At 37.2% G+C, this 27,297-nt stretch overlaps 1 protein-coding gene across 1 annotated transcript in view; it reads right to left on the bottom strand.

Moving 5' to 3' along the window:
- CNTNAP5 (contactin associated protein family member 5) overlaps window positions 1–27,297 on the bottom strand; it is an 828,648-nt gene that overhangs the window by 126,049 nt on the left and 675,302 nt on the right. The window contains exons 15-17 of the mRNA XM_045066473.1: window positions 18,634–18,761; window positions 18,268–18,438; window positions 8,630–8,848 (exon numbers count right to left, since the gene is read on the bottom strand). Of these exons, the coding sequence (XP_044922408.1) occupies window positions 8,630–8,848; window positions 18,268–18,438; window positions 18,634–18,761 (518 nt within the window). The remainder of the gene's footprint in view (window positions 1–8,629; window positions 8,849–18,267; window positions 18,439–18,633; window positions 18,762–27,297) is intronic.

The following is a 27,297-nucleotide window of genomic DNA, read 5'->3' on the forward strand; positions in this document are numbered from 1 at the left end:
AAAGAAGCAAGCACTTGAATTGTGTTTCTGTTTTTGTTGCTAATGTGGAACCATGAGTGAATAGAGCCCACCTCAGTTCAAGGTAGCTGATTATTGTTTTGCATATAATTTAGAGGTACCCCTGAACAATATCAAGATGATGGGACAGAAAAGTTTCCATAATCCTAAGCATCAGTCTAGAATAGCCACGAGAACCATCGTGATACCACAATTATCTCCCATCCTGCAAAGATGAGTGCCAAATGATGCCTCGCTGTGCTCCCTTCTGTCAACGTTTTGGGAGATAAAAAATCAGCATCAAAAATAGATTTAAAGAAAAGTTACAAAGGCTCCTGGGTTAAGAGGAGAGATTATTGCCTTTCTTGCAAGAGCCACGAGATGAGAAATACCGTATGAGCTCAGGTCATCACAACAGTCAGCGGCAACACTTACATTCTTCCCAGCTGCCGCCTGGCCAAATCATTGTCCTACTAGCACCCGTGTTTGGATTTCGCATATGCTTGGGCCCCTGACAATCACATGTTAGTTTTCTCCAGCATGGGCCTACTGAGAACAGATACTCTCCTAGAAGCTAAAGCACAGACCCAATTCAAAGAAATAAGGATATATAGTAAAAGTTCTATGATTATAAACTTTAAGAATTTCCCCTAATATTTCTCCTGGCCTAGAGTGATTTTATGGGTGATGCCAGGATACCCTAAAGTATATGTTTTTTGTTTGTTTGTTTGTTTTTGTTTTTGTTTTTTTTTAAAGGCTGCAATTCACTAAATAGGATAGTAGCATTGTAGAGTCAAGGGTAACCAGTTCTCACTGTCCAATCTTTTAACACTGTCATGACATATTGATAATTTCTGCAGCAATCACTTTGGAGCTCTTTCTTACTCCAAGCTTCCTTTGGGTATGTGATGGCTGCAGTGTGACTAGGGACACACCATCAAATGTGAGAAGCATCTCTCTCACATTTGATGGTGTGTCCCTGAAACTTGGAAATAAAGCAAAAAAAAAGTGGATGACATTTATTCAGTAGAAATGCAAATAATTTCTTTCCAGTAAAGCAGGTAACTCCAAAGATGGCCTGTTGAACAACACTTTCATGAGGGATAGCCTGGAAACTGCCTCCAGGTTACACTTGAAAGCCACAACCCTTTAGCCCTACTAACCGTCCTTGGATATGCACCCCCATACCATATTCTCAGACACCTGGCTTAAAGCCTTTCCTCTCCATTCAAAGCCCATACTTCTTAAACACCAAATGGATCTTATTCATTTTCATGCTCCTGTTGCCTACCCTAGGGCTAATAACACAGAGTATGTTCAGGAAATATTTGTTAAATAAATTGTGTCCAAAAAAAAAAGAAAAAGAGAGAGAGAGAGAGATGAGAGGAAGTACACGGTGGCAAATGGAGGGAAAGGATCAGATACCTTTCAGTGTTTCTTCCCCAGTCTGGCGAAGTCATGCACAATCTGTTAGACCTTAGAGTTATTTGGACAAGGAAAGAAGAGAGAATAAGGCTGATACTAAAAGAACAATAAATAAATAAATAAACTTTAAAAAATTACTTCAATTAAAACAAAACCTGAAAATTATTCCAATTAAAAAAAAAAAAAAAAAGGTCTGTCTTTTTGCTACTGCCTCACTGGCAGCACCAGCTAAGAGAAGGGCAGTTGCAAAAGATCATGATTGCTTGGATGTCACCACAAATGGGTGTTGGATGTGGACGGCTTTCAGCTTATTTTATGAAACTTAAAATATCACTGAATCACAAATGGAGAGTCTGGCCTGGGCACCTTCTCTGATCTGATAGGATTTTCCATAAATAAGCCCATCTTCACCCACCATAGCACAGGGAAAACAAGAGCAACAGCAAAAGGAATCCAGTAACAACAGCTCAGAGCATGCTTATACATACCACTTAACAATTTGAAAATGGGGTTTTGAAAATCCCTTTCCCTTTGAAAGCTAGTTGCTAAGACAACGGCCATTGTAATGTTACCTTTTGTAAAGGCCCTACCTCAGCTTTTGAGGCATTCATGCATCAGATACACTACCACGTGGGGACACTTCTGCTGATTTGTGCAAAGAAGGGATAAAACCCAGTGTGGGGGCAGGATCCTTCCCCTGGGAGCTATTGCACTAATTGAATATGTCCTTTAAATGTCAAATCTTATAAATTTCCAGGCAAAGCAGTGTCTTATTATTCCCCTGGGATGGGGGTAAAAATAAATTCCCACTTAAAATGATATTTTGCTTGCAACTCTTATTTAATAAGCTTTGATAGAGAATTCCAAATAAAAGGAAAAAATGCCCATTTAATCTTTGCAACTGACTTATGAAGTATTGATTATTAAGCCCAGTGTGCAGATGGAATAACTGAGGCTCAGAAAAGGTAATGACTTAAAATAAAGCCAGTATTAAAAGGACCAGCACTTGGAACTTTGCATTCAATCACTTTCAGTAACTGATTATACATTTACTGAATTCAAAATACATCAGAGAACCTGCACCAGGCACAAGGATGTAAAGATAAATTAGATACTGTGTCTGTGCACAAGGAAACCACTAGAGGGGAGACAGGCAATAACCAGATCATTATAACCTAGTGTGAAGGGTATGATCACAGGTAGAGGGTGGAGTGGGGGAGTACACTCCCCTATGAGAAGAAATTGGATTTGAATCATCAAAAGGCTGTGTCATTAATGAAGAGGAGTCTGCCAAGTAGATAGGGGTAAAGGTATCCATCCTACACTGAGGGAGAAGACCTTTAAAAAGAACTAAAACAATGCAAACTCAACACTAAGGAAGCCATCAGCTTTAAAGAGTGTTCTGGAGGAAAAAAAAAAATAAGGGGGGAAGGGTTATATTATGGCTAATCCTGGGGAGAAATGAAGAATAAATTTTGTTTAAGAGATTACTATGACTTTTAAAAAGTTGTGTGTGTATGTGTGTGTGTATGTGTGTTTTATAAGAAATATATGATTCTGGCTCAGGTTGAGTTCTCCAGCAAGCAGGCTGTGCAGCAAGAGGTGTGTTAAGGATGCCCTTGGGAACCACACCTGTAGATGGGAGATGGAGAAAGCAGGAGGGGGTGGGGGGTGCTAGAGCAGCAGTGCATATTTAAGGACAGTCTAGAACAACCCCACAGAGAGCACCAGAGCTAGAAGAAACCCATGAGAATTGCGGGCCAAATGGACAATCCTTTGGGCCAAAATGGACAAACCTTTATACCCTCGATTCAAAAGGTCACTTTCAGAGGACTGTGATTACATTTTCTTCCCCTCTACCACTCTGCTCAAGGGCTTTCTCACCTCTTTCTTTGAATCCTCAGCTATATTGACAAAGCCTTGGAGAAACTGAAACAGGCTCACTAGGGTCCCAGCACCTGCATGCCTTGCTGGGTCTGCTTTTTTCCAACCTGGTGTTTCCCTGATTGTTAATACTCAGTGGAAAACAAAAAACAAAAAACAAAAAAACAAAACAAAACATAAACAACTTCTCACCTCCCTTCTGTCCCTTAGATCAGGTCCTTGAATGTCCAAGGAATACTGATTTTATTTTCCAGAAAGGTCTGGATTTACTTTTTTTTTTTTAATGATTATCACCCAAGCTCCATGTAAATGACACTGCCCTAATTTTTTTTTTTCTTTACTGAGTTATAAATTTTGATGTCTTGTAGTGCCAGAGGAACAGAATAACTACTTCTAACATTGGGTTTTTGTGTAGTCTAAATCTCAGGCTTCAGGCTTCTTTCCCTGGGTTTGCTTGAGAAAATGATTCCATATGCCACATGGCACTCTCCTTTAAAGAAGACAGTATGATTTGTGCTATGTTTTACCAACATCAATCAATCAATCAATCAATCAAACCAACAGAATAACTTTACATTCTCCTCCAATTACCTATTATCAATCCATTGCAAGCCAACATATGATAAAATAAGCTTCATTTAAAGCAGAAGGGGTTGCAGATAAACATTTCAAAAAAGTTTCTGGACTATTGAGGGGTACAGAAAACACTAAAAATGGGCTATTGGAATAGGTTAAATGCCTTCAATTCTGAACATCTTAAAGAAGAAATAAAACTTTGCATAAGACGGTGATTTAATCTTTCACTTCTCTGAATATAAAAATAGAACCAATGTTTTTTTCAAAACACTTTCAAGCTATAAGAATGTGATTTGGTGGAACCCTGGTGTTGGGGACAGAAAATGCATGGGGAAGCACGTAGCTCTGCATCATTGTTTGTTGTTGTTGTTTGTTGTATTTTGTTTTGTTTTGCATCAAAGAATTTTTCATTAAGTGGACATAGGGGCTCCTCTAGGTACTTTGTCCACAACAACAAAGCACAGAATTTCTGGGACTTACCCTGCTGGTGTTTTGAGGTCTCTTACCAACTTCTTAAACTAGTCACAACAGTTTCTTGTATTTAACTATTAATGGGGAACATCAGAAATCACATTTTTTTTTTTTTACTAAGAGAAATAATTCAAGTATACTTGTTATATGACTTACCTTTGAAAAAATTTAAATATTTTTGGTAAATTAGATATTATCAGAAATTTATGTGATGTTGAAAATACAATAATTCCTTTACTTTTTGTTTCACCACTGATGTAATGTTAAGTGACATCTTCAATGCACTATGGCTTATATAATAAATATGCTGAATAAATATGCTGAAATATGCCTTTCAGTTATTTTTCTTTAAGATTTTATTTATTTGAGAAAGAGAGAGCATGAAAGCAAGAGAGCAGAAGCAGAAGGAGCAGCAGAAGGAGAAGGAGAAGCAGGCTCCCCTCTAAACAGGGAGCCAGAAGTGGGGCTAGATCCCAGGACCCTGGGATCATGACCTGAGCCGAAGTCAGCTGCTTAGTGGACTGAGCCACCCAGGTGCCCCTCAGTTACTTTTAATTGAGAAAAGGATACATACCTTCTCTTGTACTTTGAGACATGTTATATCCTCTCAAATAGAAAACTCTACTGGGCTGCATCAGGAAAGCCTGAGTCACTCTCAAGGATAAATATAAGTAACTATGCACATATATACTTTCTGGCAGCTCATGTATGTGGCTGCATTTTGCCACAGAGTACCTGTCTATGTTGTGCCAGAGATCAAGGTTATTGTGTGTTCACTCTCCCTGATTGGTTTCACTACTGACCCCACTAAGTTTGACATGCTTCACCTGAAAATAGAAATAATAGTTCGCTACCGGCAGGGAGGCAGAAGCAACATTTTTAGGGATCTCTTTGAACTTAATGATTTATCAAAAATCGTATTGTTCTCTTTCATAGTCTAGTATTTTCTCCAAGGAACTGTAAAATGTGAGCAGCTTCAGTTTACATTGACACAATTAAACAGCTAAGCAAAAAACAACCAAGACCAAAACAAACAAATAAACAAACAAACAAACAAACAAACCCAAAAAACAAAACACAAGTCCATGAAAGACAAAACAAAACAAAACAAAAATAATAAGAAGAAGGCAGTAAAATCACATGAAAATGAAGCTCACAGGCCCAGATATTTACAAAATGTCTGTAATTGCAGCAAACTTGGAAAGACGCAATTCAGGTTTGGGGAGAATGAGGATAAGGATGATTGTCATTCCTAACATAAACATGGAGATTGTAGTTCCTTGGGTCCTGGGAGGTAAGATACCAAACTTTTCTTTTCTATTTTGCAGGTAAAGACAATGAGTATACAAAGGATAGGTGTTTTTTAACCAATGTCTTGTGGCTTATTGGCTCTTGACCTGGGTTACACACCCATGTCTCTCCATTTCCAGCAGTGGGTGCTAGTTCTTGGATTCCACATTTGTAGGGAACAGCAAACCAGAGAGCTAATACCTCTAAGAGTTTCATGGATGAGATAATTACATACTTGCAGCATACATTTCAGAATCTATGTGTTATAAAGTTTCTCTTATTCTGTTAAACAATAATAATAATTTAAAAAAAAAAAGTGTGATCAGTAAGATGGCAGGGTTGCAAATGTCCCTAACTATCATGGTGATAAAAGTCTGAAGATAAAAATATTGATTCTGGGAATCCAGCATGCCTTGACTCATGTAAGAGCACTTCAACTTGTCACATTTAAATGACAGGAGCAGTGTGAAGAGGTACATCCTGTTCTACAAAATCTAACCTGTTTCTGGTACTCAGGAAGCACTCACGAGCACACGTCTACACCAGCAATTACAATGCTGAATGATGCTCTGTTTTGATTGAAAGATCCTTTAGTGGCTAAAAGTATCCAGATAGGCATATCCAAATGAATATTTAAATACCGCTACCTTCAATCTCTCCCTGGGAAGAAGTATACACCAATGATATCTTTTTTTCTGCCTAGAAAATATAAATATTCAATGTCTCTAAATTTCTGAATGACAGGGAATGCAATTCTCCACTTGGGCTCTTAGAGCTAAGTAGAGGGTTTTTATTTTTTGTTTTTGTTTTTGGTTTTGGACCACTGAATTATACAAAATGGAAATACTGGGACTTCAGCATTTTTGGCCACCTGACATTTCTAAATAGTGTATTGCTGAACACTGAACAACAGAATTCAAACCAGCAGACTAAAATGACCTCCAACAGCATGTTTCTTTTTTTTTCTTCTTCTTCTTAAAGTACATTAAGACAAATTCAATAAGGCAGAGTAACATCAGAGAAGGAACTTATTGGAGAAAAACATAACTGAAGCAGGTGCTCTCACCACAGCTGACCTTGGCTCCAGCTCGAGCAAGATATGTCCTCCAAAACCATCGACATGCTCCTACAACTCATTGCATTTGTGATCAATTTAACTGAAACGTCTGGAGATAAAAACCTGCCATGAAACACAGCTGCGACTTTTCCCTTTTGACTTGCACACAGTTTATCACATATTCAGGGCATATGATAATTTCATAATGACATGAAATTTGCATGGAAGGATAAAAAATATTATTCCATCTTATGTACACCTTTCTGCCAGAAAGATTCATAAATACTGCCTGAAGATAAATTAAACTTTGGCATAGAATATAATTTATGAAAATTGCAAACTACTTGAATTGATTTCACCAAAAAAGACATTAAATCTTGATGACTAGCAAACTTCTTCAGAGAAATGAAATGTGATGTTTTAATAGAATTAAAACAGCAATATAAATTTTCAAAAATATTTTAAGAGTAAATCATATCACTCATGTAGGTTATTAATTAAGTAAATGTCTTATAATCATAAAAATGCTTTAATCACTTATAGCTTCTGCTAGATAGGTAAAACATGACAGATGAAGAAAGAAATATGATTCCTCTTGAGAAGGGAAAATATGACATATTCTGCTACTTCTTTTTCTCTTTTAGCTGGCATGCTTTTAGTGACTGTTTTTGTCAGAGTTAAAAACTGTTCAAAACTAATTTAAAGAAAACTTGTAAGAAACTCCTGCTGATTGCTGAGGGCATTTTATTACTAGCAGTAAAACTCTATTGTGTGAGAGTTGGTTAAACAAATAAATAAGGAAAGAAAATTAAATCTGGGTTGACTGGAAAATTTTGGACCTTACTTATACCACTGTTCTAAACATCTGAACTTCAAATTTTATATAAGAATAGCTTCTTAGCTTTGATAATATTACAATGGCCCTATTATTTATAGCTCTATTTTGTACCTTCAAGATTTGCAAGTGCTACTCAACCTACTTTTAAAAAATCCTTTCTAAATTACAGCTGTGAGGTTGCCCTTTTCTACCTAGACTCATGTGGCTAAATTCTCTTCCTATATATTGTTGTCTCTCAGTGTCTGTCTTTCTTACACATACAAACAGGCACACAAGCTCTTTGAAAGTAGTGTCACCACACAATTTATCATTCAATGCCCATCATCCAACAAGGTGCCTGAATTGTTTTCAGTGTTTAGTGACTATGGAATGAAAGAATGAATGGACTCAGTAAATGACATTGAAAACTTCCTGGTACCCACTATAAGCAGGGGCAGTTAGTTCAGATGAACAACTTGTCCAGAAACTAATTCTGAGTCTCAGGAGGAACTGCTCAATGGAGCAACATCAGCTCAAGAACTAGACCTGCTTTTCTGTGCCAATGTAAGGCAGTGACCTGAATGATGTGATTTCAGGGAGCATCAAAGAAACCTGTGGAAAACAGTAGCTCCTCCCTCCACCATATGACTGGTGACACATCCCTTTGAGATACTGTAACATGTTTTATTGCACAGTTATCATTAATTATCAGGAGTCAGATATCACTAGGAAGGGTGAAGGGTGCTCACTGACTTAGAGGCAACACCTACTAAGGTGTAAATAGCTGATATTTTTTTTCTACAAGTGTATTTTGACTATAAGAATGAAAAATATTAGGGGTCTGTGAACATCTGAAAATAATATGTACAAGGAGAAAAGAGACAAAATCTGAGACCACCTCAAAATTTGCTAAGGGGTGGCATAATCTCTTATTGCCATGGCTATGAAGCTAGAATGAAAAAATCTGTAAAATCAAATTTATAATTATAAATGCCTTGTGACACATTTTAACCATCCCTCAAGTCTGAAACAAAATCATAATTTTCTCTGGGTCTGGTCATACAGAAGTCTTATAAGGTATTAGCACAGGGGGAACTCAAGATGTCCCTTACCTACAAACAGCTGGCTGTTCAGCTGCAATCGGAAATGACCTTCCTCTGAAGTCTCCCTGGTCATCTTTGGGAGGTTGTCCACCTGAAGTGAAGTCTCCTTGAGGTTTCTTTCAGCTCGGACGTAATGCCATTGGTTATCATTCAGAAGAGAAGGAGAGTGAACTATGAGCTCTACAGGGCCATTCCCAACATCGATGGCAAAAGTGATCTCAGATGGAGCTGAAACCAACAAGGGAACAGGTAGGAAGTTGAGGGGAGGTGTCAGTCAGTGCATTGAGATCACAAGCACACACTGAATGAATGGTGTAAATGACTACACCATTACAAGGTGAGGAAGTTTTCAGTTGAAATCTTTGCAGTATTAAAATTATCAGTTAGTTGTGAAAATTACCAAATATTAAGTCCCAAGCTCTTTTATGGCCCATTTGGTACTCATTGTGAGAATTTAGGAAACAGGATAAGGGCTACAGCCACAGATACCAATTGATAAACATGCATCACTGCCAAGGCTCTGGGTTTTCTGGGTCTATTTTGTCTTCAATTGTGTCTTCATAGATATATGTAGATACTGGATTAGCTATGCCTGCATTCCTGTAGGGAGAGGATTCATACCCTTGAATGTCCAGTGATCTCCTCCATCTTATTTCATTAATACATGTGATTATAAGCATTCATGCTATTCTTATGAACTTTTTCCTCTTTTTCAAGGAGAGTCAAAGTTTAAGTGCTTATCTCAAGGATATATCCTGCAAGTAGTGGTTCCTGGGATCAAACATAAGTCCCCATCCCTCTTCCATGACTCTTTCTGCCTTTCTATAAAAATCTGCATATCACACACGCCATAGGTCACCCAGTCAAGAGTAATAATACCAATGATGATGATGTGGTACTGGTATTGGCATTAATGGTGTTGGTGGTGGTGATAGTGTTGGTGGTAATGATGATGGTGGTGATGGTTATGATGATGGTGGTGGTGACATAGCCATTGAGGGAGATAGAGAAAGAGAAGTAGCAGGGACACAATAGGTACAATGAATTCTGCTGAGTGCTATACTAAATTCTGACCATTTTAATTCTGACCATTTAATCTGTCATTTTAATTCTCAAAACAACACCATGATAAAGATATAATTTTTATTCCCATTTCATGGGTGAGAAAAGAAGTGTAATTTTCTCAGTTTCTCCGACAGGACAAAGAATTTGATTCTAAAAGTAGAATTCTTCTCTATTTTTCTCTATTGAATATGTCTTTTGTATTTTCCATTATTAAATAGGATTTTTTTTTTATCTGAAGGATATGGAGAGGCAAATTATAAGTTTATTTGATGAGAGGACAGTCCCCTTTCAGTCCCTGGAGCTGGAGCCTTCCTATGACAGACCTTCCCTTCCTTCTAAACACCTTGCACAGCCCCCTCTCCTTTACACCTAAAATAAGACATGGGTATTTATTTGACAAACTCATCAACTGAATTATCAGTAATAACACATGTCGAATAGCACCCTGGACTCTCCCTTCTCAGCCTTCAAATCCAAACAGAGAATGAGCCTTAGTATAAGAAGTCCCCCAGTAGGTAGAATTTCAAGTAACCAAGAGCTTGAATGTTTTGCATTTGGTCAAGGTGAGCCCAAACCTAAAAGAGTTAGAGGCCCTAGACTGGGACTTGAAAGCATGTACTCTGGACCCACATTTCCAATCTTATCACACCTCAATTTTCTCATTTGAAAAATGGGAATGAAAATAATACTTAAGTGTCAGGTTGTTTATGACTTAATCCTGATGAACTTCATAGAACCATATCTGGCCCATAAGATGTACTCAAAGTGATTGCTATTGCTGCTGTTATAGTGACATAGTGAGTTGTGACAGACTCAGTCCCACGGCATTGGCTCAGAAACCATGCATTAAAGGAGAGAGAACTGAGGTGAACAAATTGTGTTCAACAATTAAAAGATTAAATAAGAATGAAGTTGGCTCTTTGAGCAATTTCCTGTTTCTTATTCAGGCCACAGATGCCACCTTGCAGCCCTGCACATCTTAAGATCAAATAAACACTAAATGCAAGATAACTGGAACCTCAATTTATTTCTCTCTGCAGAACCAAGGTAAGGATTGGTGAGAAATGGAGAGGAAAAACATTAAAGATTTTGTTAAAAGCCTTTCTGTAAAGCTGGTCTTCTGGATATTAAGTTCTACATGGACAGCACCACTTTATGGAGCTTTCTTTGCTCTACTGCTGCATCTGTCCACCACCCCTGCCTCCCCCATCCTTGGTAGGGTTCCTGTCTAGGCTTATCCCTGCTCCAACACTTATCCATCTGTTGTATAATGATCTTTCTAGGGTCTGTCTCCCCAATTAGTCTGCAAACTCTAGGTAAACAGTTCAACTATTATTTTTAAAATTTTTTCAACTTATTTATTTTCAGAAAAACGGTATTCATTATTTTTTCACCACATCCAGTGCTCCATGCAATCTGTGCCTTCTATAATACCCAATACCTGGTACCTCAACCTCCCACCCCCCCGCCACTTCAAACCCCTCAGATTGTTTTTCAGAGTCCATAGTCTCTCATGGTTCACCTCCCCTTCCAATTGACCCCAACTCCCTTCTCCTCTCTAACACCCCTTGTCCTCCATGATATTTGTTATGCTCCACAAATAAGTGAAACCATATGATAATTGACTCTCTCTGCTTGACTTATTTCACTCAGCATAATCACTTCCAGTCCCATCCATGTTGCTACAAAAGTTGGGTATTCATCCTTTCTGATGGAAGCATAATACTCCATAGTGTATATGGACCACATCTTCCTTATCCATTTGTCCGTTGAAGGGCATCTTGGTTTTTTCCATAGTTTGGCGACCGTGGCCATTGCTGCTATAAACATTGGGGTACAGATGGCCCTTCTTTTCACGACATCTGTATCCTTGGGGTAAATACCCAGGAGTGCAATTGCAGGGTCATAGGGAAGCTCTATTTTTAATTTCTTGAGGAATCTCCACACTGTTCTCCAAAGAGGCTGCACCAACTTGCATTCCCACCAACAGTGTAAGAGGGTTCCCCTTTCTCCACATCCTCTCCAACACATGTTGTTTCCTGTTTTGCTAATTTTGGCCATTCTAGCTGGTGTAAGGTGATATCTCAATGTGGTTTTAATTTGAATCTCCCTGAGGGCTAATGATGATGAACATTTTTTCATGTGTCTGATAGCCATTTGTATGTCTTGATTGGAGAAGTGTCTGTTCATATCTTCTGCCCATTTTTTGATATGTTTGCCTGTTTCATGTGGGTTGAGTTTGAGGAGTTCATTATAGATCCTGGATATCAACCTTTTGTCTGTACTGTCATTTGGAAATATCTTCTCCCATTCCATGGGTTGCCTCTTTGTTTTTTTTTTTTGACTGTTTCCTTTGCTGTGCAGAAGCTTTTGATTTTGATGAAGTCCCAAAATTTTATTTTTGCTTTTGTTTCCTTTGCCTTTGGAGACATATCTTGAAAGAAGTTGCTGTGGCTGATATTGAAGAGATTACTGCCTATGTTCTCTAGGATTCTGATGGATTCCTGTCTCACGTTGAGGCCTTTTATCCATTTTGAGTTGATCTTTGTGGACAGTGTAAGAGAATGGTTGAGTTTCATTCTTGTACATATAGCTGTCCAGTTTTCCCAGCACCATTTATTGAAGAGACTGTCTTTTTTCCACTGTATATTTTTTCCTGTTTTGTAGAAGATTAATTGACCATAGAGTTGAGGGTCCATATCTGGGCTCTCTACTCTGTTCCACTGGTCTATGTGTCTGTTTTTATAACAGTTCAACTTTTGGACATCTAACACCAGGGCTGGTATATAGGAAGCCTTCATCCAACTAAAGACTTGTTCATTAAAACGTTACACCATACACACTAAATACAAGTTTGTAATTTCTTTTAGATTTTTTTTTTTTTAGTTTTATACCATGGCATTAACTTCCTTGACAAATATTTTAATTATTATTATTTAATTTTATTTAGGTCACTATTAAAGACCTACTTGATTCAGTCTATTCCTCCTAGAACTGAGGAACAATCAGTAAAATGCAGTAATCAGAGCCAAGTACTCTGCTAAACACTTTTCATTAATGAAGTCCTTAATATTTTAAGCCACACTATACTCTTTTGAGACAGGTAACATATAGCAGCTGCAGGAGCTGAGCTGACAAGTGGCTCCAACCCAGATGGGGCAGAGTCAAGATTTAAATCCAGGTGATGTGTCTCTGGAGCTCATTTCTGAACCCACTCTCTCTATGAAAAAAAATCTTCTTCCCCCAAACTTACACAGTGCCCCTGGGGGAGGGGTTCAAAGCTAAAATATGTAATAGAGGTGCCTGAAAACAACTAAACAATAACAATGTAAGTAAATAAGTGGTATTTCCAACATTGCCTAGTGACTCTGAGGATGGGGATCAGAGTCAAACATAAGCCTGATCTCCTTTGCTGATGGGATGTTCATCACCTGATGGCCCTGGAGGAGAAAAACAGAAGCCTTGTGTCAGCCCTTAGCTCAAGCATGAATTTACCCGCTGGCCTTTCTCTCTCCCACCTGTCTGACAAATATCTTCCTTTCATTTACTCCCTTGTGGTTCAAGACAAAGTTATAGAGTCAGTTAGCCTTTCAGTGGGTTTTTACCAATCCAGGTCTTGTGTTAGGCCCTGAGAATGCACAGATCAATGAAACCCAATGACCTCACAATGTACTTTCAAGATTGACAAAGAAAGAACATGCTAAGTGGAGGAAAGTGCTGAAAATTCAAGTACTTCTAGAAGATGAGAGTATTTCTGAGTAGAGGCTCCTATATAATGTTCTCCCCTCCTAGAACTTCATATCCAATACCACGTTGGGCATACAACAGATCCCAGGATCACTTATGGACAAAGAAGAAGTCACTTATCCTCTCTGACCTTCTATGTATGCATCTATAAAGTGGGAAATATGAACTATATGACATATCGTTAAACATTTTTGTAGATAAGACAACTCAAGAAAAAAGGATATACAAATTGCTAAAATTTTGAAGACTTCCTGAATGTCTTATGTGTCAAATCACAGAAAAAAAAAATTCTATTTTCTCTGAGTCCTAGCATTCTTGGGTTTTGAGGCAGTCTTGCAAAATAGAATAGGAAGTTGCACTAAGGAAGAAAGAGGTAGGTTGATCATGGATGCTGACTCTTAAACCAACTGTGTAAGCTGTGTAACTCTGGGTGTTTTACTAAGTCTCTCTAGGGTCACCCTTCTTATCTTTAAATTGGATTAGGAGTTGAACAATGAAAATCATAGTGCAGTATCTTGTGAACATCAAGAATAATTTTGTTTGAAAACAAAATATATAGTAAATGTATAAATAGGGTAAGTGGCAGAAGGAGAGGCAGAAGCAGGCTCCTTGCTGAGGAAGGAGCCTGATGTGAGGCTTGGTCCCAGGACTCTAGGATCATGACCTGAGCAGAAGGCAGATGATTGACTGAGCTACCCAGGCATGCCTGGAGACATCTTTAGATCCTATCAGTCTAGAGATGACACCAGAGAGATCTGCATAACAAACTTTACTAACTAGCATTTATCACAACTTTTGAAAACCTAATATTGCTTTCCTTTGTCCATTATTTCTCCATAATTTTATTTTTCTCTGTTGAACACACTATATGATAATCTATAATTCTAAGCCACCTGTTTGAATTATTCATTTTTCTCTGTTCATGTCATGTGCACACAATGTGTGTAGATTGGTAAACTTCTGTTTGTTTTCCTCTTGTTACTCTTTTATTACAGGGGTCTCAACCAAGAACTGAAAAGTTAAGAGGCACATTGTTTTTCCTCCCTCTTTCCCCCAGCACATGTAAAGGTGGGTCCTGGCAAAACCACTCTGCAATCTTTACTTCCATGGCCAGAAGCCTTGGCCAGAGGTGTTTAGGTGTTGCACACCAGGAGTTTTACCCATTAGCTGAAATGTAGCTCTCCCTTGAAGGACAGCTAGCTTTAGACTGAAAAAAATTCAGAAGTCAGTGCAGGGAGAGAAATAAATTGAATCCAGATAACATTATGAAACATTATAAAACTGATGAATCCAACCAGAAATAAAATGTCTCACCAGTTCTGGACCTAGTCATATGTCTCAGTACCAGTGAATCCCCATCCTTGTATCTACTAGTTCAGATCAAGTTTTCTCTTAATTGCAGCCAAATACATCAGATTGGCATATGGATGTCATAAGTCCCATTTTGCATAAGTAAGCACCAAAGGGGTAAAGAACATGTTTACAATTAAACTTAGAAGGCTGGAAATTTGAATCACCTGGGGTTCTAAGCAATAGGCTCTTTCCACTAAACCACACAGACTCTCAACAATTCCCCACTTCTCCTCTTCACCTACTCTAAACTGTATTTCCAACCCACAACCATTGTGAGATAATTGTCAAATTAGCTCATTTTTTACACTCAGTCTCTTTTGAAACAGATCCACTAAGACATGATACTGTGTAATGTCTTGTTTCTCATAGAATATGGACTAATTTCAAGGCTACATAATTCACACGTCTTAGCTGGAAGTGACCCAGAAGGAAATGGATTGAAAATTTCATGGAGACGTCTTGTTCCCTGTTGAACAATATGGATATATCAACTTCAGAGGCTTCTGTTCGGATAGTTATAGAGGAATACTCCTTAGGGATGGAAAAGAAATCTATTCTGAGCCATTTCATGTGTTTAAAGGCCATTTCCTTTATAAGTAGCTGATCTGTAAAAGTATCTTGTTATGAACCCCTTAGGGTGAAAATTTTATCTACAGAAAAGGTAAAAGATGAGTATAGATGTTAATAAGAAATACAAGACCTCTTCCAATTTATTTTTTCCTTTTAAATAATAATAATAATAATAATAAATACAGTATTTTGAAAAATATGAAGTCCTGTATTTTAAATTTTTTATATAAAATCCTCTTGTTTCAAAAAAGTATATGTTCTTCAACCTGGTGAAAAAACTGTATGGCAAACAATTACATCAATGGATTTTTAAATTTTCTTCAAATTAAATACCACCTGAATTTAAAACATTTTTGTATGACCCGAAGGACAAAATACAGTACCAGAAAGTACAAACAAATTGGACATTGAAATGTAATTAACACTAAATCATTGCTCATTATCTTGTGATAATATGCCATGACATTTGCTGCTGCTTTAATGAATCAAAAGGCCTTAGGGCCTGATTTTTATTAAATTTACATTGAGGTTATTATATCCATATTATGCAATGGTTGGAACTCAACCCCACATTTTCAGAGCCTGGCTAAGTTAGATAGGAGAGATCTTATTTCACACTAAAGCCACAAGAGCGTCCTCCCATTAATAGTCTAAATCTTCAGAGTAAAAGGAGGTTAAGGCTAACAATTAAAGAGATCTCTTTCCTTGTATGTATTGTTCTATAACTGCAAAAGAAACATCTAACTGCTTGGTGATTTACAGGGAGCTGGTGCAAATACCTCAGTCATCTCCTCCAGTTAGTGCTTTTGTTTCTTTCTCTGGAGCTCTCAAATTTTTAAGCTCCTCTTCCCAGAACTTTACTTATGCTTTTAAGGGTATTTCATGCAGGGGGTCCCTGGGTAAGGGTATCCAATCCCCTTTGGCTCAGGTCATGATCCCAGGGTCTTGGGATCCAGCTCTGCATCAGCTCCCTGCTCAGCGGGAGGCCTACTTCTCCCTCTCCCACTTCCCCTGCTTGTGTTCCCTCTCGCACTATCTCTCTGTCAAATAAATAAATAACTTTTAAAGGGTATTTCATGCAGTCACATCACTATCATAGTATTGGTAGTATAGGTCAACTGCCTCCATCAAACTATAGAAAACATCTGTGTAGACACAGATAAATGAGAAATCTAATGACAAGCACAAGTCATCATGGTCATGGCGTAAAAAGGGCAAGATGGTGGGAGTTGTCCATCTTTGTAGAAGAAATATGGGGGGAGGGGGCAGAAGGTGCAAGAAATTGGAAAACTAACAAAAGCAACTAAAAATAAATGCTTTTATTATTGCCACGCACCAGCAATTCTAAATAGGATCAGTGAAAAACATTATTCTACCAAAAAAAGCCTTTTGTTGGTCTAAGTTATAAGAAATGCTGATGCCAGTATGAATTTTTAATAACGTATATATAAGCTTCAAATAGCATGTTTTATTACTTGTCATTATTATTTGAATATAGTAAATATTATATTCAAGAGGGAAGTTAATTCAGACAACTCCAGTTATACCTTTGGCTTCTGAACATGCAGACTCAAATACAAAGGCTTAGTTCTAAGGGTCAGAATTCAACTTCTGATTTCTCATTTGTACAATTACTATGCTATCCTTGTTTAACTCAGACCTACTGTTGAAACACATGAATACACATTAATACGGGGCTTGTGGACACAGATTGCACCCAAAGAGAACTCACACAACTGCAATATTTAGGAACTCCATAATATTTTACCAAATGTGATAAAATTTCTAGTGAAAATATTTTAGTGATTTTCTTATTGATTGCAAAGATATTTAAATGTTGCTAGAACTAATCGTGAAGAAAACACATGGAAAAATCATAATTCCTGAAATTTATTATAAAACAAAGTATTTTTATGAATATCAATCAAATTTACCTTTATGTTTAGAACCTTTCCTAAAATTTACATGTCTGTTGCTTATCGTGAAAAAAAAAATTCTTTAAATTTAAAAATAGTAAAAGTATCCTTTGATTAAGATAGATGGGCAAATCTGATTATATTCTGTTTTGAACATACACATGTGAAGACTATTGATTTTGATAAGCCATGCACAAATTTGTAGAAGTTAAGTAGGAGGAACAGAAATTTTAATATGACTATTACTGGAACAAACCAATATACAGGTATGTTTTTGTCCTTTTTACTAAAAAAAAAAAAAAAAAAAGACTAATGTTAACTAGAAACCATTCATGTCTTTTCTTTTTTAATTGGCCTGATCACATAGAAGTGTTCAATATTAGGACATTTTGCCATCTACATTTCTATTATTCTTCTTTTAACTTTATGATCGTTACTGATATAACCTGTGTGTAGGAAATGGGATGTTAGACAATGATCCATATTCTGGTGTAGCTGCACCACTGCATATGGGGAAGTAGTTGAAAAAGAGCAGGAATTCTGATTGGGTAGTCACACAGTCCTAATGGTGAAAAATAAATCAGGAATTACTTTCAGAGCAAAAGTACAACAACAACAAAAAATAGACCCTAATTATGAATAGAATGCATAATAATAATACATTAAGCTTTCCATGAAAATTGTAGTGAAAAAGTTCTGGGGTATGGAAGCTTAATGTAAAAGGTAAGCAGTACCAATGGACAGATAAGGGACACTGTAATAAGTACTATGGGGATTTGAGAAATACACTATTTTGAAGAGAGAATGATAACATTCTGATAGGCAATAATAAAATAAGCAAAAACAATTAGAAGGAACTAGAAATTAGCATGACTATTTTTACAGATTACCAGAGGCATTAATTTGATAGTATCAACATGTACTAGCCATTGGTGGCAAAGATAAGACTTGGACTTCTGTTGACATTATGTTAAATTCATAAATGAGGGCACTTACAGCTTATTTCAAGTCGGATGAAGTCTTTAATGCCAAGGTTTTCTAGGAAAACTCCCGATAAAGCCGTGGTTTTAAAAAAGAAGGAAATATCAGCACTGAACTCCGCGTGGAAGGTAGGGAAGTGGAGGTAAGAGGCTTCTGTATAAAATGATACCGCATTCCAGAAGTGCCCTGCAAATGGAAATATCCTTAAGCAGGGTTCATTGTTTTAGAATGAGATGTAGAAAAGCATTGGACATGTGAAAAATTTTCAAGACTGAGGGACACTGCAGGAAAAAGGGATAAGGGAATAAAAACATCTTGTGCTTATGTAATGAAAAGAGAAAGCTTTTTTTTTTTTTTTTTTTTTTCCAATTTAGTACTCACGGTCTCCATAGCAACGCAAGGGACCAATTCTCCAAGCAGCTTCTGAGTTTGATCTGTTGGTATCAGTGATAACTATCTGAGTGACAGGCAAGTGGTCTTTGAAGGAAAGAAACCCAGTATCATTTGTCCTGCAAAACATAAATTTAAGAAAAAAGAGGAGAAAATGTGGATAATGTAGGGACTCTTACCAAGACTCCTTTTTTCAAAGGTGATCTGGGGAGTTGCAGTAGCTGGGTGAGGCCAGGGAGGGGAAACCAGAAGGCTTTTCATCTCATAAGCATATACAAAAGACTGGAAGGCCAAATACAAAACCTTTGGCCAGCTTCCAAAAACCAGGGAAGTTACATTTTCTCTAAGTCTTTCCAGAAACACAGGTAATTTACAGAGCTTGCTGTTTCTTGTTGTAGCTGACAGCACCCCACCTGCCCAATGCCTTGTTGATTTAACATTAAACATCAACTCTCTTTCCACAGAGATTGGCTATCTCAGTAACTAACTTGAAATGGGCACCACAAATCCCACTTGAAATCACTCCCAGGTCTTGCTCCAGCCACCAGCGTATAGGTTTTAATCAGCTTGAGATGTTTCTTATCACCTTTTAACTCCAGGTAAAAACAAGTCTTCAGAGTTACCTGTTTGCTGCTTTTGATTTTGCTCTATGTTTTAAAGACCTTGGGAGTTAACATCTTTGTCTTTGTTAATTATGCAAACAGATAACTAGTTACCCTTTGGGGGGGAAAAACTTAAAAATAAATAGGGTGACAGTATTGTTTTTCCCTTTTTTAAAGCTGTGTTTTTGGATTCATGGTAAGAACATACCATAGTATCTGGGAGAAGAAACCTGCATTGAATAAATAACTATTCTGAGCCAGAAATATATTAGGGGATAAGTACATTTTCCCCACACAACACACTTGTGAAGTGGGTACCTTTATTTTCATTCACAGATGAGGAAACTGAGTCTAAGATATATATCAGACAACCTATCTAAGTACAGAGGACACAAAAGGCAGGGACTTGATCACATATGATCTACCTTGTGTCTAAATTTAACAATCTTGCCATAAATAGTCATGTCTACATTTAATAAAAATATATGTTTATATGCTTTGAAGATGCCTGTATATTATGTGCTAATATTTAATTCCCACATGATAATCTGAAACTCGTGACTAATAAAACACTGATGTTTCCAAAAGAAGGCGGGGGGAGGAGTGGGTGGTGGGAATACAAAATGTGTCATATTACAGCAAGTCATGAAATAGTAACCAAAATTCCTCAAAAGCCTTTTTTAAGTGTGCCAGGTGAACTTTCCATTATTGTCTTGCTCCATTTAACTCATCCAAACATCAGGTAGCCTGCTATAAAAGATGATGGAAGATTTTCATTTCCATGCTCCATCCATCCAGTGTGCTAGCAACTTTAAATGACGAGCTGAACTAAGTCATATGAGGTAGTCTGAAAATTGTAGAGTGGGCTAGAGTCCCCACCCACTACAGCCTTAGTTAAGGACAGGATGGAACCTTTTGCCAGTGCATGGGAATTGGGGGACAGAGCACCACACACCAGTATTCAGGGCAAAGTATACGATGTAGCAATTTGATATCAAGAACACAAAGGAGCAGATTCATATTACTTTTCTCTCTGTAGTCACAAAGAAATCAGCAAAACACTGAACACACACTCAAAATCAATGTTACATTTCATTATCATTTATATATAATTTACAGCTCTCGTTTAGAGAGAAAATAATATCCCTGAATATTCTGAACTGAGGAAGCATGGCAGGAGTAGTGTGATGTGATGTGCTAAGGGCATAGCTTCAGAAGCACACAGATTTGTTCCGGAATCCCAAGTCCCAGTTCCTAGCTATGTAACTTTGGGCATATAATTTTATTTCTGAGATTTCCCCAGCATCCTCAATTTTAAAATGGAGATAAAGTCTATACCACAGAGTTATTGAGAATTAAACGAGATCATATAATCACTTAGCACGGTGCCTAATCTATGATAAATGCTCAAAAATGGTAATGACAACACTCATTTTAGTTCTTATCTTTGTTCCTGAAACCTCTGTAGCTTTAGGCAAGTCAATCCATCTTTTTATTTAGCCAGCTATAATTCTATATGGGAGTTCTCATACTACATAGAACACTGTAGAAAATTAAATGTTCATATTTGGCATCCAACTCATGAAATTTGGAGAAAAAATATCAGTTCATCTTGGTTTTAAATAAATGAAATAATTACCTGCACACATTCTATTCAGGTCAAGTAACCAAAAAGGTAAATAAATGTACTATCCATTTTTTATTATTTGAATACCTGTATTTAGAGGCAATTCAAAGGATTAGGAATAAGGCTGCTGTTTCTGTTTGAAAGAACACCTATGAATGTTACAAAGACAAAAGGTAAAATTTGAGTCTTCATATTTCAATATCTTTTTTTTATTGATTGATTGTTTATTTATTGTTCACCTACAGTCCAAACCAGTGTTTCTGATCACCTTCAAATAGTGATTCAGGGATGAGTATCCTCCCATATTAGGGATCCACCATCTTTGACATGTGGCTTTCAAGGTTGACATGGAAAGGGAAAGAGGATAAACAATTACCAATGAGACTGGAAGTGACACACACCTCCTATCATTTATGTTCACATTCCAATGGCTAGGGCTTAATCAGATGGTCACCTCTGACCACAGGGGAGGCTGGGAAATGTGCATTAGCCATGTGCCTTGGAAAAGGAAGAAATGGTTTTGGTGATTAGTTCATGTTTCAATGGCATAGTGATTTAGATAATCCTTGTGAGTAACTCCCATGTTCATGATGATTTCTTGAAGATAAATTTCCAAAAATTTCTCTAAGATTATTTCTTTTATGATTCCAGAGAATCATCTTAATATTTTATAAGTATTTTGAGCAGATGCCAATATCTTTTCAAGCACAGAATTCAAAGCAAATTCTAAGTAGTCAAAGTTGAATAAAGACAAACCTATATGTAATTCTAAGAAAGTATATTGCTCTAGGATTTTGTTTCTCTCTATTTTTATTTTTTTTTAATTTTTTTTTTTATTTGACAGAGAGAAATCACAAGTAGATGGAGAGGCAGGCAGAGAGAGAGAGAGAGAGAGAAGCAGGCTCCCTGCTCAGCAGACAGCCCGATGTGGGCCTCAATCCCAGGACCCTGAGATCATGACCTGAGCCGAAGGCAGCGGCTTAACCCACTGAGCCACCCAGGCGCCCCTCCATTTTTATTTTCAAGGTGAAAATGGTTGATTCTGAAGTCTGTCCATCAATGCTAACTGCTGTCTACCTTCCCCATTCTGGCACCCTGTCTGCATCAATTTGATGTCCTGTGTCAAAGAGCTGGAATATATAAATAGCATTCTAAGAATAAAAATATCTTCTAAGGAACAGAGAAAAAAATTTCATATTTAGTTTGATAATGCAAGGTACAATACTAAAAATACTTTTTTTTAATAGATACAAACTCAAATTCCTACAGGGGCCAGATGAATAACAAAAACAAGTGAAGCTAGCTTTGTTTTGGATAATAAATGAAACCTGACATATACCTTCATTGTCAGAGAGAGAGAGATAGGGAGAGAAAGAGAGAGAGAGAGGTTAGAAAACTGGTAGAAAAAATTCGTTTGGACTAAAGGAAACTGATACCCGTTAGTAACAAGTAATTATGCTTTTAAGGAACATCAAACAAGTGGATCAACCTGGTATATTAATGTAAAACTCAAATTTAAAATTTTGACAATGGATTTAAAATTCTGAAGAAACAAAAAAGAGTATGATGGGAGCCAAAACTGCACTGCTCAATAGAATGTGGGGACTGTATTCTGCTTATGCACAACCTAGGCATTTAGTCATTCTCTTAAGGTCACAGTGAGAATAAAATTGGATTTAATTCAGTTTGTGACAGGTATGTTTCAAACATTTCAAAGATTCAATGAGTAGAATATCCGAGAGGTGTGGTTGTTGGTGGTGGAATTTAGTGTACAAGATAATACACAGTGATACAAATTAGGGTAGTACCTACTAATAAGCAGGGAGTCTACAGCTGTACATTTTTTTGTGCACATTAACTTGTTTTCCTTTCTCGTTTGTTTGAACTTGCCTTCTTAAGGGCAAACACTTTATAGACTTTGTCTTCCTTTGGAATAATACACAAAATTCCCCCTAAGAGTACAGGGTACTCACATAGTTTGTAAGTGCAGAAAGGGTTATGTTGTAGTGAAAAAGCATTGCCTTTTGGACCAGACTTTATGGGTTGAATCCATGTAACTCAGTATATTAGTTTATAAAATGTTAGTGAGGTCATTAGAATGACCTCAGCTTCAGTTTCTCTATCTCTAAAATGGGGTAATAATATCAATTTGATATTGTATAAATCAAAGGAGATAATACATATAAAACTATTAACACACTAACACAAAATAGGTATTCAATGGATAGTTATGATATTCCCTGTTAAGTTTGAAATAAAAATGTGAAATACAAATAATTTTTAAAGGAAAAGTTAGAAAGAGAGCCTCACTGTTGGTAGGAATGAACAGAGGCCGTCACAGATGCCAGTTAGAGATTCCAGCTTATGGAGGCTCCAAGGACAAGTCACAGACATGTGTGGTCCTCAGGAAATCCACATGAGCTAATGGAAAAACCCGTCAGAAGCAACGTGGTCTCCTCTTTCTTTATGTGCCTCTTGGGATTTTACCAGGTTCAGGATTTCAGGACAAAACAGGGGCCGCTGATTTCTTTAGTGAATCATTTGGGTAAAATATAGTGAAAAGTCATATGCTAACATTTTTGTTTTCATGAATCAATCAAATTTGGTTAACTGCGGCTCTGTAAGGTTCTTTTAGCAGAATCATTTGGGTCACTGAGCCTATTAAGAGAATTTTTTTTCCTTATTCTATGTTTCTTTCTTTTAGTCACTTGAAAGTAAAAAAAATAAATAAATAAAAAATAAAATAAAATGAAACAAAACAAAACAAAAACACCTTATGCATAAGATAGGAATACCTACCAAATTATGCAAAAACTGAAGGTTCTAGCGCCCTTTGAAGCCGCTATGTGAATCTGAATGGGTGAGTCTCAGGACCTTCTGCAGAGCCTTCCCTTGAGTGGGTGACATGATGTCCTCCACTTTCTGTGGCTGCAAGGTGTCCAGAAGCAAGTCTGCAAGTCTGAGGTACGGTATTGATGCTTGCCAGTAATTCTACCCTAACCTTGGTTAAAGCAATTATTTCCTCTGTGTCTTCCTTCTTAATACTTCCTGATAAAAAGGACCTAGAGGATTAACTTAAAGGTTGGTTGTCACTTAATTGCCAAAAAAAGCAAATGCAAGCATCGACTGCGGTCACATAGACAAGTGCACACCAGGAGGTCATATCCATTCCTCTCTGCCCTATACTGACCAGACCATGTCTGGATTCTTGTTTTCCGTTCCCAGCATAAAAAATGTGAAGGGTAAAATGACGATTTTGCAAATATTTAAATATTTGGAAACTATAGTCCTTCTGTAAATATTCTAGAAACTTGAAACCATAGTGCTCTTCTCAAATAGGTGTGAGGAAAACAAAATCAGGCCTTGGTATGTGAATACAGCCAAAGGCCACCTAATGTTACTTTATTATTAAGAAATTACCATGACCCTCAAGATTTTATGAGTATAAAGTTAATTTAAAAAACGCTACCACAGATGAAGATTTTTGGAGGCATGATTTGATTAACCTGCTCTGGATATGAATGAAAGTAGCATTCAATAGGGCCACAAAAGTTCTTATCAGAGCTGTCTGCACTCTCCCTCTGTCTGCCTGGTCCTTGGAGATGGCTACCTACACTGGCTTTCTCCCGCCAATCTCACTAATGTCTTCCTAGTCTGCTTCTCCACATTAGACTCTCAGTTTCATACTCTATTGTTTAAATGTGACCATGATTCATACTCTATTGCTTAAAGCCTTGTTATGATAAGAGGTCTCTGTCTGTTCCAGGTGTCGTCCAAATCTCATGTTTAACACAGTAGACTGGAAAGTAAAATGCTTATTAAAACCACAGTTGTCTTTTACAGACAATTCTTTCTAAAAAAAATAAATAAATAAATAAAGAGAGAGAGAGAAAGAAAAAAATCATGCAGGGGTTAGAGGTATTCCTTGAGTTTAGGGTTGCTATTCTTAGATCCGACTTCTGGCTCTGGGGCTCAGCTGAATGTCTCCTATCACTGAATGTGAGCGTGGGAGCTGCTTCTTGCCTTTCCGTGGCCATGTGAGCATAAAAATAGTTTTTTACACATGATCTCATCTAATCCCAGAACATCCCTGTGACAATATTGTTATCAGCACCTGTCTTATGCAGGAGAGGAAATGGAATTTTATAGAAGTGACTAACCTTCCCAGCGTGCATCATTTACAAGTGGAAGGATCAGGATTTGAACAGCATGCCTTTGCTGTCACCATGGTGCTCCTCTGGTCTCCTGGTCTCACTCCTACAGAGAGTGGCTCTCTTGCATAGGGTTGCTGCTCCTTCCCAGTCAGTCTATATCTTCTCCAGGTAGTGCTTGAATAACAGCTCTGCCCCTGAGTCCTTGAGCTGCCTTTGCAGGTCTTGGACTGACCATCCCCATTCCGTTCACACAGGCAAGATACAATTCAGTTGACTAGGTTTCAGTTTACTAATTTGCAATCATTTTCCAGCCCTGCATTCCCTGAGATTACATGTGGGTCACCTTGACAGGAGTTCTGGGAGCCCACAAACTCTTCAGTTACACATTTACAAGCACTCTCTTGGTTTATTTCTATTGTGGCCAGACCCATCCATTACATGGCGAGTTTCACGAGTGAATTTTCAGAGAGCAGCTCTGTTTTGGGAAGAGGGGCCTTCCTTTTTCTTTCTTCATTTCACCTAGAGTTTGACAGCTGAATAATACCTTTGATTGTTCTTTCTGCTATTTAATTCTATTTATTTTATGACATGGATGTATTTTTTCTTAGAAATCTGTTTAACTTCTATAAATCAACGTTGTCTCTTACCTTTTATTTAAGCTTCTTTAAAAATAGGGGAAATAATAAACATGATGACTAACAATTTTTTGAGAACCAAATTCATGGCACATCTGCTCAGCGCACAAATTACTGCTAACTCAGCCAGTACTTCCCAACTCTCCAAAGATATTCTTTTTCCTTACTTTCTTTCTTCTTCTTCTTCTTCTTCTTTTTTTTTTTTTTAAATAAAATAGGAACTTGAAGCCCAGAGAGGCTAAATGATGTAGACTGTATAGTTAGTAATGACACATCCAGGATTTGATCATCTCATTACATAATAAAATGTTACTTAGAGATAAATTACATTTTACATCCAGAAAATAAGACGGTTGCCAGAAGCAGCAGCTACAATTGTGAGCATTCTAAGTGTAGTATGCATATTAGCTCATGATATTTTCTCTGAAAATCCATAAGGCAGATTTGCAAAGGTGATAGAACTATTTCCTCTCTTCCTCCTTCCCTCACCTCTTCCTCTTCTCTTCCTCCTTCTTATCCTTAATGAAGAAGAATCTACACTTTGAAAATAAAGTGCAGAAAGGCTAGGATCTATCTGTAGTTAGCCAAGAGTATCCCCCAGACCTCAGAAGTCATGCCAGTAATGGCAGAAATGATACCTGGGATCCACCCAAGCTGTTTGCACTTGCCTAAGGGTTCCAGCAAGTTCTGAGAAGAAAGCGGTTATAACTGACGTCTTCCTGTGTGGCCCTGTTTTAACCCTAGTGAGTACTGCACATTCCTTCTCAGGGAGAGAGGATCATTTCCCCCACAGAGTCCGAGCATCCAGTTCTGAACTGATCCCTTTGTGGTCTATGTAATACCTTAAGTCCCTTCAGCAATTTGGCCACATCTAGCAAAACAGAAAAATGGATAATTTAACAATTTTAAGCTGGGGTTCTATGCAATAGAAATGATTTCCAAAGTGGAAAGGGTATAAATAAAGACTCAAAAATGTTCATTGAAACTTTTTTTTCTAATAGTGAAAAATCATTTACAAGGAAAATGTTTATCATAAAGGAATGGTAAAATAATTTGCAATACAATCATACTATGGATACTTTGCAGCCATTAAAATGGACAGTATGTACCTATTTTCATGCTTATTTAATGAGGCCACATAAAAGCTCTCCAAGACATATTTTTGTGAAAAAAGTAAGTTGCAGAATATTATGTTTAATATTATCTCACATTTAGGATGTGGCATATGCATAGGAAGATGTAAAAATGCCGTACATGCCCATCTATTATCTCTAGGTGTCAGATTTTACGTATGGGGTACAAGTAAAGATTCCAACCAGTCGTTAGGAAGGGGATTCTACTTTTTTACTTAAATATGTCTGAAATATTTGAATTTTTATAGTAAGGATATAATAGAATATATTTATTTTATTAAAATAAACTCTTAAAGTTAAAAAAAAAAGCAAGAGAAATATTCCTCTTATGTTTTGTTAAATATAGAAACCTAAATTGTGTGAATCAGAACTGAAAACTGTGAGCAAACATGCAGAATAGATAAATGAGGTAAGCAGCTCATGTAATTTGGATCTGAGTAAGAGCTACTGTTAGGTGAGTAATGCCATACACTTAGTGATAAGTAGGCAAATTAAAATAGAAGC

The sequence above is a fragment of the Mustela putorius genome, unplaced genomic scaffold (genome assembly GCF_011764305.1).
Source record: "Mustela putorius furo isolate JIRA1106 unplaced genomic scaffold, ASM1176430v1.1 tig00003867_pilon_pilon_pilon, whole genome shotgun sequence".
Classification (NCBI taxonomy): domain Eukaryota; kingdom Metazoa; phylum Chordata; class Mammalia; order Carnivora; family Mustelidae; genus Mustela; species Mustela putorius.